General features: G+C 37.2%; 1 protein-coding gene across 9 annotated transcripts in view; it reads right to left on the bottom strand.

The window, feature by feature from the left end:
• Window positions 1–13668, bottom strand: part of qtman (queuosine-tRNA mannosyltransferase) — a 115313-nt gene that overhangs the window by 68411 nt on the left and 33234 nt on the right. For 8 of the 9 annotated variants that reach the window (XR_015926379.1, XR_015926378.1, XR_015926380.1 and 5 more), the window contains exons 3-4: window positions 9399–9566; window positions 6816–6989 (exon numbers count right to left, since the gene is read on the bottom strand). Coding sequence is in view for 6 of the 9 variants with exons in the window: in XM_088606286.1 (XP_088462412.1) it covers window positions 6816–6989; window positions 9399–9566 (342 nt within the window). In the remaining 3 variants the exon portion in view is untranslated. The remainder of the gene's footprint in view (window positions 1–6815; window positions 6990–9398; window positions 9567–13668) is intronic. The other variant, XM_088606285.1, reaches the window with a different exon arrangement.

Raw genomic sequence — 13668 nt, 5'->3', positions numbered from 1 at the left:
AGAAATCTTACAAAATAATAAGAGACCACACAGCCCATCTCGCCCAGTTGGTGAGTAGCTAGTAGCTATTTGATCCAAGAATCTCATATAGCCATTTCCTAAAATAAAGTCCAAGTACTAGCTTCAACATTCAAGACATTAACAGGAAAGAGGACAATCCTGATATGACAAAAGATGAAAACATATTTTGATAAACTATCTGGATTTTAGGGTTGTTGAATCTTGACTATCTTATTCTTGTGGAAATTAATGTTTTGCACAGTCTGGTACATTGAGTGGTATATTGTTTACTTTCACTGCAGGAAGACTATTTACAGGCATACATTTCAAAATGGAAAAAAAAAACTGTTCTGCTAAATTTTATAAATGCAAGAATGTAAACCATTCAAATAAAACATTTTCAGCTAATGTGCTTTGGAAAGGATGGGCCATTTAGATTCTGAGTTTGATAGTAATTCTCAATAGAATTAGTATGCAGGATGGTGATGGATGGAACTTTTTCAAAATCTTGTCTCCTTTCTTAAGAATCTAATGTATTCAAACAATCAAGAGGCAGTTCACACAGCACTTGCACAAGGAAAAGAATATTTCAAATAGTAATCCTTTTTTTAAATAAAAAGAAGAAAACTTTCAATACTCCTTGGATTTCACTTTTATAAAAGCTCACTAGTTTCAATTATCATCCCTCCTCACCGCTTTCAAATGAAAGTGAAAGCCCAGTAGTGTTGTAAGTTTCTTTTTGTATTATTTGATAGTTGAATTGCTAAATTATTCACCAAAAATAATATCACATGCATAAAGTACCTTGATATACCTTTGTGTTTTTCACAGGAAAAAGTTTCAAACAGGATACCCTAGAGCTCACAGGATTCGCAACAAATTCTGTATTTAAATCAGCCATTGTTGGACCTTCAGATCCCAAGAGCAACATTAATGGGCTTAAATCCCACATAGTGAGACATGGCAGCCAAAGCTGATTCCATCCCCACATCTGTAATTACTGTTTATCTGCAACTTAACGAAAATAATGAAAAAACCGAACCCCTTCATGTGTGCAGTCTTTAAGGCAATAACATTCGGCATTCAAAGCTGAAGAACTTAAAAGACAATGCTTTCCTGTTCCCTATATGAATACTGCATTATTTTTGGAGCTCCACATTCAGTGCAAGGGGGAATGGCACTTGAAAACGTCTCTGCATGAGTAACACACAGGTCCCACAGCAGCATTCCCAAGTTCATCCAAGTGTGTTTAAATGAGGGCGGGAAAATGCATCATGCTCCTTGGCCACTTCCCACAAAACAAGATTCTCAATAAAGTTAAGGCGGCATCATCATCATAACCGATGCCTTATTTTCAGCTTTTTTGTTTTGCTGAACATGTACAGCCTACACGATGTAAATTGGGGAATTTCAACAATGCTTTCAAAGTCATGCATTCTGTTGATGTGTGAAACAATTCCCAAGCCCAGCAATACTGTTGTTTATGCTGTTTCATTTTCTGGAATACAGCACCTGCTGGTCAAAAGTAAATTGATTAACTTAATGCGGCAGCTCCAACAATTATGTAGCTCCTCCTGCATTGTACCCCAGACCTGAATAGTGAATAGAATGTGAGAGCTCCGAGGTTCCAAAGTGATAAATGAGTTTGCATTGTCTGTCATTGGACCTTCCTTCTAACCTAGGTCACTCCTTATTAAATTACCACTTGTCAATGTTTCAAATACTGATTGATAAATAACCATGCCAAACCTGATAATCCAATAACTTGCTTTCCAGTCTACTCATTGCTATCTATTTTATACCTGTATGACCATATTTTTTGCTTCTTTGTAGCAAGCATCACATCAAACAGAGATCCGCAGCAATTCCTGCACGTCTGTGATTTAGAATTGGTCTGCCCTTCCTTGAAATATTCATGACAGAAATCTGTTCTGTTTTTATTTTAAATGATTTTGCATTGATACTTGCATTTTGTTTTAACAATGTCTCTACGATTTTTTTTGTTTCAATATCAACTGGGTTTAAATCAGCTAAGTGCCTGTTTGTGCAATGCATATCGACATTAGGCCCCAAAATACAATAATCCATTCATATTGTGACACAACACTTCAATTATAACAGTTCTGAAGGCGTTGTAACGCTGTAAAAAAGCCTGTAGTGCTTCCTGGACTCCAGACAGTCGGGAATGAGACATAAAACAAGACACTACAAGACGTGCCACATAACAGGGTACTCTGCGGAGACTCCATTCCAGCAACCGGCCTGCGAAGGCGGTCCCCTGTCAGCCCTCCTGGGGGCGCTCAAAAAGATGACAGGAGGAGTGCCATCTCGCTGGAGCTGATGACAAACTCACACCACTGGAGGCAATGTCTTTACTTCACCGAAGGGACAGCCCTGGTGCCACCTAGTACAGATCCCAAACCCTGCAGGTTCCCCAGACCCAAAGTCTCTGTTCCTTTTTTTTTTATAGACTTTACCACCTCCAGAAACTGGAGAATGGAGGAAGGATATTATGCCATTTTTATGGAAAATAGAAAGCCATTATGTCAGTTTATATAGATGAACAACTAGAATTGAAGGGGGGTACTGAACACAAAGACACAGGACTTAACTGACCCAAGGATCTAATCCAGTCGTTTCTTGAATATGGCCAGGTTGTTGGAAGCAGTAAAAAGGAAGGGTAGTTTGTTCTAGACCCCACAACCCTTTCACAGAAGGATGGCAGTGATTCAAGCAAACCTACATTATCAACTGTAACATAATCCTACATAATGAAAATCGGGATTTACAGGGAAAAGGACAGAGGTTATCGTGGGAGATGTCCATTTTCCTGATACCTGTGGGGAAATACAATGTAAAATGACAGCACACCCCAGCCGACCTGACAGAGCTGAAGTAAATGTGCAAAGAAGTACTGTACATTTTTTTTTTAGTTTTTTTCAGCTTGGCGTTTTCTATTACAGTTCTTACTGATTTCCTTAACCGATTATAGTGTTCAGTTTTTAAGCATTCACGATTTGATGAAAGATATTCACTTTTAAAAAGAATTGTACACATTTTCTTGGACTTTCTGGGACATCATTTTGGTAGGTGATATTAGTGGACTTGTAGGCGGCAATTTTCCCTCTGGACCAGAACTCGCAACCCCGTGCCCCAGCATTGTAGAAAGCTCTATCCTTTGAATGAGGAAAGTGAAATCCTGACTACTTGGTCAATGAAGATCCAATGGCATCAATGACAAGGGTAAGAGTCTCAACCCTAGTGTCAAGGCTAAACTGTACTCTGGACTTGCACAATTTGGCATCCCTACAGTTCCAGTTTAATTGAATTGGTGTAGCAGATTCTTAGCTCTCCCTCTGATCTACTGTGCAGTGTGGCTACTGGGGCAAAATGGCTGTCACATGTCACCTTGTTGGGTACAGTGCTAAAATAAGTCCTCTCCTATTTGTGAAGTCTTCTGGGAACTTTGAGGATGAAGAGTTACAGCAGTTCAAGCAATTATTACAACAATGTATTTAACCGCAAGAAATTAAAACTGGAAACCATTTTATATTTTGTCATGTGAGTGTACAGTATGTATAAAACACCAAACATGTCAAAACAGAATAATTTACAACAGGCTTTCAGTGAAAACGACTAATTCGTGGTTCAAAAGTGTGAGACTGAAGAGACAAATCACAATTAAAGTGACTTTTTATTAACTAATGATGGCTAATGCATTTGACTGACACTTCTATGCAAAGCAACTTACATCTGCGCCCATTTAAACAACCGAGCATTTTACTGGAGTGATCCGAGAGAAACACCTTGCTAGAGAAGCACGGCAGTGCATCACCTGAAATTTAAACCCATAAAATTTCAGTTACAGTTACAAGCCCAGAGCCCTAACCCTGCTCCACACTGCTAGAGAAAAGTTGGATTATTAACTAGTCACCATGTGAGTTTTCTCTTAATGTGACTTTATATGGGCACGCTACTGCTAAGTAATTTAAAGCAAATTGATTCTAGAGTATCTGGGAGTAGTCTCAGCACATCTCAATACCTGTCGGAACTATTATCTGCTGTGTCAGAAGAGCTGCAAGGATACTGTAACACAGACAGAGAAATGGAACTGCTGGCAGGGGCTCCAAAGTTCATTTCACTAATACACTGTCAGCCACATTGAGTAAAACAGCAAAGCCGTTTTGAAAAGTATGTAAATTTCCTGCCTCTTCGGGGACTTTTTAAGGTTTTTGTCAATATGAATAATATTACTACTGAGTCTCAGTCATTTCTAAACTTTGACATTAGCTTTCTTTTTGAAAGTGTAGGAAACATACGTGCACTTAATTCCAATACTTTAACATGAAACACTGGTCAGTGTTTGCTGATCAAATCAACATCAATAAATTACCCAAAAACTCTGTCTCAACATATAAACTAGAATTGATATATATACAGACATATAACCAGTTGAGTCTCTGAAATGAATGCATTTAACTGAAGCATAACAAGAAATCAATATGCCCGGATTTTAAAATACAAAATCATTTATATAACAACAAACTTTACATAAAAACAATCAGTATAATTTCATTGTTTTATGACTTGTAACAACTAAATTATTATGCATCACTTTTACACTTCCTTTAAAACATATTTAATATGCTTTACACCACTGTCAACTGAAAAGGCTGTTAAGTTCAAGGCTGATCAGTACTGTCAAGGCACATAGGTTTTTTAATGAAAGGGACAAATAAAAACATACTTCAAAGCAAAAAAAACATTAAAAATCACCTCACATTTTTGCCTTTGGTCTTTCTGAGCATTTTTTCAAGGACTGGACAAACTAGAGCATTTTAAAAAAGACCGCAGGCATGTTGAATGATTGTCAGCCATGCAAATAATCACTTACTTACACTCTATGAGTTTGCTTTGGATAAGGCAAATTACCATTTGAAAATGAGCTGAAAAACACTCTGGGCAAGAAGCTTGCATCATGAATCTCAGCTCTTTTGCAGAAATTTTTTTTCTCTCGTACACACAGTCAAATCTCCTGCATCTCTCTGAAATCAGCTCTAAAGATATTTTAATAGTGTCTGATGGCCAGCTAGAGCTGGAAATTTTCACAAGAGGAAGTGTGCATTTTTTCAATGCTTAATAAATATTCAGTTCACTAGAACCAGACAAATGCTCATAAAACATGATGCACTTCACCCTTAATCTAACACTCCACTCCTTTCACTTGCAACAGCGTTTTGTTGACTATCACAACATTGAGTCACATTCAATTTCCAATATTATTTTTTCCTCCAGAGGTTTAGGAACAAATATCATCAATGAGTACGGAACCGCACACTGCACATACATCAGTGCAACAGAGATGCATATGCCAACATAAAAATTCAAGCAGATTCTCAAATCAAGTCACAGTCTGCCACTAACTGGAAAAGCTATAAAACAAAATACTTATGACACTGTTACCGTAGGCAAAGTTTTCTGTGCTCTCATGTTTCAGGGACAACCCTTCCTCTGGGACTGAGCTTCAATAATTACTTATTACTGCCTTTAGTGTTTGCTTAGAAAAATATTTAGACTTAAGCATACAGTATTGATAATTTTCTTCCTTATACAGAACAACTTACTTGACAATGCCACACAAAACAGATTTCAAAAATAGTCTGCACCCTTAATGCTCAGGTTTTCAGCCTCAGTTCCATTTTCCTTCACCACACACATGGAAAGAGTTAATACTTAAAGAAACACTTAAACACAGAGTTAAAAATAACAAACAACAGTATGTTACATTGCGGCATTTAGTTTTCCTTGGCCATATACAGTAGTCTTTTTCCCCATGTAGGTATATTGTTTTAATGATTTCAGGATTCTGTTTTTCCATGTGTATTTTATCGAGACGCACTCCTTCTGTAGTTCATAAAAACAATTAAAAGAAAATTAAAGACAGGAATGTGAGTATTTCTAGGGTGGTGTATTTCAGGTCATTTTCAAAAGGAAATTTCAGTTTGTACATTTAGAAAATCTAAGGTAATTTCTTACTCTTTTACTCTTTCCTAATTTAAAAATTTCAGCAGTCTACCATAAACTAAAAAAGAGGATTTATTTTAGATATTCTCCAATTAACATCTGTAAAAAGGTCAGATTCATTACACTGCTCAACCAAACTTTGTTTTGGAAGAGTTGTCTTGTTTGTGACCTTGATGCACTATAAAGGAGAGGAATTGAGTTGGATAACACATAAGAACTTACAAGAATGGTATTTTTGGGTTTGTATCTGAAGATTCAATTTCCCACAAACTATACTACACTCATTATAGTTACATTCTTATTCACATTAAATTATTTTATTTTAATTTCTGCTGGGAAACAAAACCAAAGCCAAAGTCTGAATTGCATGTTTGTTGCCAAATGATTTAAGTATAAAAAAGCACTTTGCAGACACATTGTTACATTGGGAGGTGCAAAGGATAGCTACAGTATACTTTACCACTGCATTATCATCAAACAGATCAAAATAATTCTGTATATTTAAAAAAACAATAAGTGAAACACTGTTAAATTAACACAGGCAGTATAATTTAATAACACTGCGCAATAATACTGGCTTGACTGTTACAAGTGATAAACATCTGTACTGAACTTGAAAGTGTTTTATGTTTCGTCTCTTTCTCATGCAACCTCTCTTAGATTGCTGTTTACTGTATACCTAAACTTTACCAGCTTGCAGGGATGGATTAAAAAACAAATACTCTGCTTTTTAATCAACGTGTGGTTATCCCTGGAAAGAAAATTACTGCTGCTAAGATGAAAAGACCAACCTTCTGACATCAGGAAATTTGATAGGAAAGTAGAGCACTTGGCACTTGGGTCTGATGAGCTTTTCCAAATCTTTGGGTCTGTGGTCTGGAATCAGCTTCATGAAGGTAGGAATAGAAGTGAGGAAAGACTCCATGTTGAAAGCAGAGTTAAACACGACCACATCTGCCACCAAGCTGCACAATCAGACAAAGGTATTAGATTAGCAGACACCCAATATAAAGCACGCAGATAAATTGCACATATCCAGTTAAAGTGTGTAGATATGCTGTAAATCCAGCTGTGTATTTTTAGATTTACTGTAATATATTAGTCCACATACATATATTCCTTCCCCGGATAATTTGAATTAAATTCTGTTGTCGAAGATACCAGCAGAGGTATATCACATTTCCTTTACGAGAACACTGAAAAATGTGCCTTTTAAAGGAAGCTTTTCTCATAAATGGATCAAAATTGTCTTGTAGACATTTTCCAAAACCTTTGGTTTGACATCTTTATTTACTTTTTAGTTGTTGTGTCATATAATACTTAAGACTACGGATCACTTTTCCACAAACCCTTAAGATCTACAGATCCTCAAAATATTTATGATGGTTATTCTGCGTTCCTATACCACTTTAGTTTGATTCATGCTGGAATACCACTATCAGAGAGATGTTTCTTACTGTAAGTCTCTGCTTATTTTAAACAGGACTAAACTTTACAAAACATGCACAGCAAGGTAAAAAAAAAAATGTCTGCATCACAAAAATAAGGTTCCTCATCCATCCTCATGATCCTGAAATTTACAGAGCCTGTGGATGAATTCAGATCTTGGGGATAAATGAAGTCTGTAGCCACGATTCAGAGGTTGGTAAATAGTAAGCCACCAAACTAATACTAGTTCGATTAAATGGCAAGGATACAAACAGCAGGGGTTCCTGAGAAAAGAAGATCCTCTTCCCAGTCACAGAAGAATGATGCCTAGACTGCACCATTATTACTAACAGCTTTTTTTCTTTTAAGAAGACAGAATATGCTGTTTATGAAAGATACGTATATCCAGGAAAACTATACTTAAAAGATAAGTAACATATTTTCATAATGATGTGGGATGTTTTAAGAATCAATCAATCGACACTGCCCTATATTCTATTTCCAATTACAGCGCCGTTGGAAAACCTCAGATACGGAAATGTTTTGAGAACACTGAGGTTATTTATGGATGAAAAAGACAAATGCACCCTATGCTTCTCTCATAAATATATTAGAAATATGAGAGTTCATTATCAGCGCATTTTCATTCCAACAAAAGTCACTGCAATCATCCAAAAAGTCTTAAAGATTACAAAGTGCCATTCTACTTAATATAGACACACAAAAGTGTTACATAGGAAACAACTATTACCTGCTCATACACATTTCAGTGTTGCACTAATTAACTCATTTCAATGTTAAAAAATATCAAATATGTTTATGCGTTTATGCGTTTCACATTTTAAAATACACATGACTGAAGTTCCATTTATTCCTACTGTATGTCTTTTGGAGTTCTGACTTCCACTGGGAGAGATTAGGACTGAGCTTCAGAGATCTCTGCTGGGTTAACCACAGTCAGTGCCAACTCCTGCACCAGTGGGTGCCCTCTAGTAGAAGTCTGTCTGGCACAGCTCTCCCTTTCCCCATGGGGCATCTGCACACCTCATTAGCAACAAAGTGACCCTTGGCTATGCATGTGCAAGATCTAGAGTCCTGATAGATAACAAGCGTAAATTCAAATCTCAGCTCGGCTGAGATGCACACACAGCTCTGGCGCTTGCTTATCTTTTAATGCTCTAAAAATAACCATGATTGACAAAACCGTAGTGAAATTTGAATTCAAATGGCTTTCCAGCACAAGCTTCTCAATTAATAAGTTGTTCTGAAAAGAGAGAAATATTGAAAAGGTCACGAAAAACAGCTATTTTTTTTTCAGAAAACACTTTGAAAAGATATATTTTTAAAACTCTGTTTCTTGCTCACATTTTAAATTTGTAACATAAGCAAAACCCAAAACCTACTATTAAAGTTGTATTTATACAAAACAACCTCAAGTTTTAATTCATGAAATTCAGAATCCCAAGACTGCTGAAGCCCAGCTCGAGTACAACAGGACGAGCAGCAGCAGTGCCTTCATTACCAAACAGAGATTTTCCCCCTGACCCTGACACTGGAATCGGCATGTCTCACGCAGATGATTCCCTCCAGTCTGTGGGAACAATAACACTCCTGTGTGCTTCCTTGTAATTTCAAGATATGAAGATCAGCATCTGCACAGCCGTGACCTGAGCCAGAGCTCTCCAGCTTGTATGACGTGATACAGATAGCATGTGATAAGCACCTAAGTATTCAATCTTTTTATTATTAAAGTTATCATGAAGAATTTCTAGATAGGGATTACAAGTATTTTGCTAAAGTATTCTGGTATTTGAAAATTTGATGGCAGGACACAAATCAGCCAGGTCATCAGCTCATCATCAGCTTCTCTTACTAAAGTAAGTCTAGCTTTTGTTAAAACTGTGTCAGAATCAGGTTAAAAAAAAAGGTCTGTCTGGATATTTTACCATGAGAGAACCTGGTTGTATCCATATTGAAAGTCTCTCTCTTGGCTCTTCCGGACTGGATATACCAGCTGATTCTCGTGGAAGTACAGGACTTTTTTCAGCCTAGCCAGGTCAGGCCGGAGGGCAGTTAGCTCAGCCAGGTTCAGGACTGAGCTGGTCAGGAGCACCCTGAAGAACAGAAGAGAGTGGTGTGACGGTTCAGCCTGCACGCTCAACAACGCCTTTGTAGCTCTCAGACCAGGACACTGCAGCTAAAAGGTTTGAGCTCATAAAGACTGGCACTAAAAACTCCAAGTTGAATTTTTACATCTCTTTATTTAAAATTTCTTGGATCTCTCTCAGAGGTTGGTAATAGTAACACAGTAGCAGACAAAGACTGAGTGTTTTTATTTTTGCACAAAGAAGAAGACAATATCTGAAGGCCAAAGCTGACAAAGGAATTATTTTCTCTTTAATTAGTATGTCATTTCCTTGAAGAGGACAACCACATTAATTTCTATAATGCCTGACTTAGGTAAGCCTCTTAAGACACTAAAGCTTTTCAGGAACGAAGAAAAAAATCTCCAACCCTAAACTCCTAAAAGGAGTTAAAGCATTTTTAACATTTTCCGTAATAAAACTCTGAAAACAAAAACGATATCCCATAAGTACAAATATGCATAGATATAAATATATCTAGTGTACTCTACAAAAAATATATATAAAAGTGAAAGGGTATCATTATCTTGCACTGGTTAAAATCAAATCCAGCACTGTAGTTTCTCAGCTGTAGAAAACAAATTTCCTGAAGACTTTCAGAGACCTGTGTTTAACGAGTTCTGATGGGTTTATTGAAGAGTTTGAGCATGGGTATTTACATTCCGAGATACACAAGACATAATTTGCACTTGCAAGCACATTTGTTAGCAAGCTGTGAGAGAGGGCAGAGACGAACCATGATAACTATCTTCCCGTCCCTTTGGGGACTGTCCCTCTGGGGCCAAACTGGCAAAAATTAGCAGGGCACCGTGAGGAAAAAGTGCCCTGCAGCCACCTGCACTGCATGTTCTGAGGATTGAGTCCCCGCTGTTGACAGTGTTATAACAATTTATTAATTCACTTAAAAATGCGTGCATGATGGAGAGTTTACTTTTTTCATCTTTGAAAACATGCTAAAACGTTTTATAACTGAGTGCTAGCATTCTGTCTCTTTTTCCAGTAACACAGACACGGGATGTGCAGTGTGGCTTTACAATAAGCAAAATACTAGAACAGGAAAATTATGAGCAAATCCTGTGCGAGTGTAACCCAACTCAAGCACAACAACCAAATCACATAACATGAAGAAACTTTAAGAAAAAACAAAAAAATACAGATATTTTAAAATTGAACCAATTAAATTATCCATAAAATCGTACATTCACTGATTTTTAAAATGCTGAATTTATCAAGAAAACATATAAAAAATAAAACATTACAGATCATTAAGCATTTTTTTTACTTTTGAAAATAACTTTTTTATTTTGAAAATACTGTATGCAGACAGACGACCAGTCTTAATTTTCCCAAATCGCCAAAACGGGGGCTTATGTTCGTGTCTTCTTGACCTGGGCTGCTTTAGTCAGGGTGCTCTGTGTCCTCCGCTCTTCCCTCCTGGAAAGCACCTACACATCGTATGGAAGAAATCAGTAGTGCTGGTGTGCGGAATGGCCACCTCTTCCCAGCGAGGCAAACGCACATGAGGAGAGCCACACATCAGGTTTGCCAAGTTGCCTTTGCGAGGCATATCACAACGGGCTGCCAGTTTGATGAGTAGCCAGACCATGGCAGAGCTGAGCTCCTCTGACTCCTTCAAGTTCCACGCTGCTCAGCTGGGCCCCCCTGTAACTTTTTCCCTGACACAGTACATCACGACTCTTTAAGAATGGTTTCTACCTGGCTCTACCTGCGGTCCCCTGGGCAAAAACACAGCTACGATTTCATGGCCCTAGGTCGGTGCTTCAGAAAACCTGTTTTCTGAGGCTCTCTAATACAGGTTCTGTATCAAGCATCAATCTCCTGGATGTGACACATTAGCAAAGCAATTGGAGGAGTCACAGAGCACTAAGCAGAGTCACGGTTTTGTGTGGTTTCAGAGCAAACTTTTACTATTAAATTTGAAAGGGTGCGTTCATGACTGGGAAGAGAGAGCTGCAACATAATTTAGAAAGCATTGTGAAAGCATACACAATTTGGATTGTAGTTTTAAATTTGCAAGCAACTGGAGAAATAAAAGTATTGCCCCCCATCAAGATGGAGTCTAACGCATTATGCTCAAGATTAAAACTTTCTGTAAATCTGCAAATCTGTGGTTTCTTACAGTCTCCCAGATGTATGGAATTAACAGATTTGCAAACAAGAGTCAAGACTTTAAATACAATTATAATATCTACATAAACACAGAAAATAAATCATGTTTTCATAAACTACCCTCTTGGGAAAACCATGTCCTTCAGTGTGTGATTCTCCTCTTAATTTCTAAGGAAGCATGTTGCTCTGCAATGTGTTTTTCAAACTCGTATGGGATTTATCAGGTGTTTGGTTAAGGGAATTTTTTTAGACTACGGCTCTGAGCTATTTGCTTTAGGAAGCACTACAACTTTTTTTTACATCAATGGCTTACCTGAGAGAGGTTTGTAAATTATAAACAGATAGTTGATATTCCCATAGCATGGATTTAACCCTTTTTGGTCCTTAAAAAACACTGAACAAGAAATGCTGTATTTTAAGTGGTGAGACATGAATATCAGACTCATCATGATTCCTATGTACTTGATATAGAACTATAACACAAATTTTGACCTTAAACAAAATGAAAGTTCCTGTTTCTGTAGCAGAGTACACCTAAGAAACTTCCCTTCCTTAAAAAGTCCCATTTGAATAGAATTTTTTTCAACACTTAAATCTTTAATTGTATCTTTCTAAAAACACTGTTTTCAATATTCCCTTAACTTCATATTAGGCCTAAAAACACTGTATCTAAGACCTACTTTATTCACACCAGGGTTTCACTATTAAAAGAGAAATATTTATATACTTCTATAGTATAAACAGGTTTCACTCTTTAATGCTAACATAAAAGCTACTCATCTAGGCAATGTGAAATATAGGAGCACTATGAATATTCTGCATTAAATAAGGAGCTCTGTGGGAAAAAGCAAAAAATGTAAATGTTCAGAAAACTTTTCAGAAGTCTTTCAAGGGAAATACTATGTTTTAAAAATCTTGAAAAAAGTCCTGTAATGGTATAAGCGCTCTGACATACTGTACCTTGACACAGGTCAAGGGTATGTCACTTGAGAACGTCCACATTTGGGGTCTTACCAGCTTTGAACAGGGTCATGCTAAGCAGCCCAAAACACACTGCATAAAAAACATACCATATTTTTACCTACATTTAAAAAAGACTGGCCTGATTTACAGCACACTGTTGAATAAATGAAAAAATATGTAATATGTAAAAATGCATCGGAAATTCTAGCAGAGAGCTAGAAGAGAATTTGAGGAGTCTCCCTGAGGAACACAGCACCATTCTGCCTCTTGAAAATCAGTGAAAATCTCACTTAAGGACAAGGATGGATTTCACCAATAATTTATGTCAATCTATAAGACAATGCAGCCTACTCTTTGAAATGAAAGCTACATGTATTCATATTCATTAAATGATGAGCAAGCACCACTTTTTTGTAAAATTACTGCCCAGTAAACTTTTTTCTTTCTATCCTGATACAGATTAAACCTCAGCATTTCTGTACCCCCAGTTCCACAGCCGGGTGGACTGGAGCAACTGGGGTAAATGACCTCACTGCAGCGGGGACTGGAACCCACAGCCCACCAGTCATGAGTCCAGACACATACCCACAATGCTACCCCCAAATTCCAGGAAAAAGCACAAATATCCTGTTTTAACCGGTGTGCAGTGAGACATTCCCATTGTCCATAGAGCAGGTAGAGCAGCAGGAATATTTTCCGGAAACTGATTATTTTCCAACGGATCGCTTGCTTTTAGTAAAGGTTCGAGATTTTGCAATATTCCCTGGTCTTCTTATTCTTAAATGCTTAAATCCTTCAGGATGTTGCCGACCACAAGTAGAATACAATTTTTATATATTCTGGACATATAAGATACATATGTTCCTCTAGGAGTGTTTTAAATTTCTACAAAATTTTAATGCATAATTAAAAAAGCCCAAAGAAATTCAAAGGGAAGTTTGATGCCAATACCTTGTGAAAAATCTAACATTTAGCTCAT

Source organism: Lepisosteus platostomus, chromosome 14 (assembly GCF_059453375.1).
Source record: "Lepisosteus platostomus isolate fLepPlt1 chromosome 14, fLepPlt1.hap1, whole genome shotgun sequence".
Taxonomy (NCBI): domain Eukaryota; kingdom Metazoa; phylum Chordata; class Actinopteri; order Semionotiformes; family Lepisosteidae; genus Lepisosteus; species Lepisosteus platostomus.
Note: the sequence above shows the minus strand (reverse complement) of the source record. Positions and strands in the feature narration are given on the sequence as shown.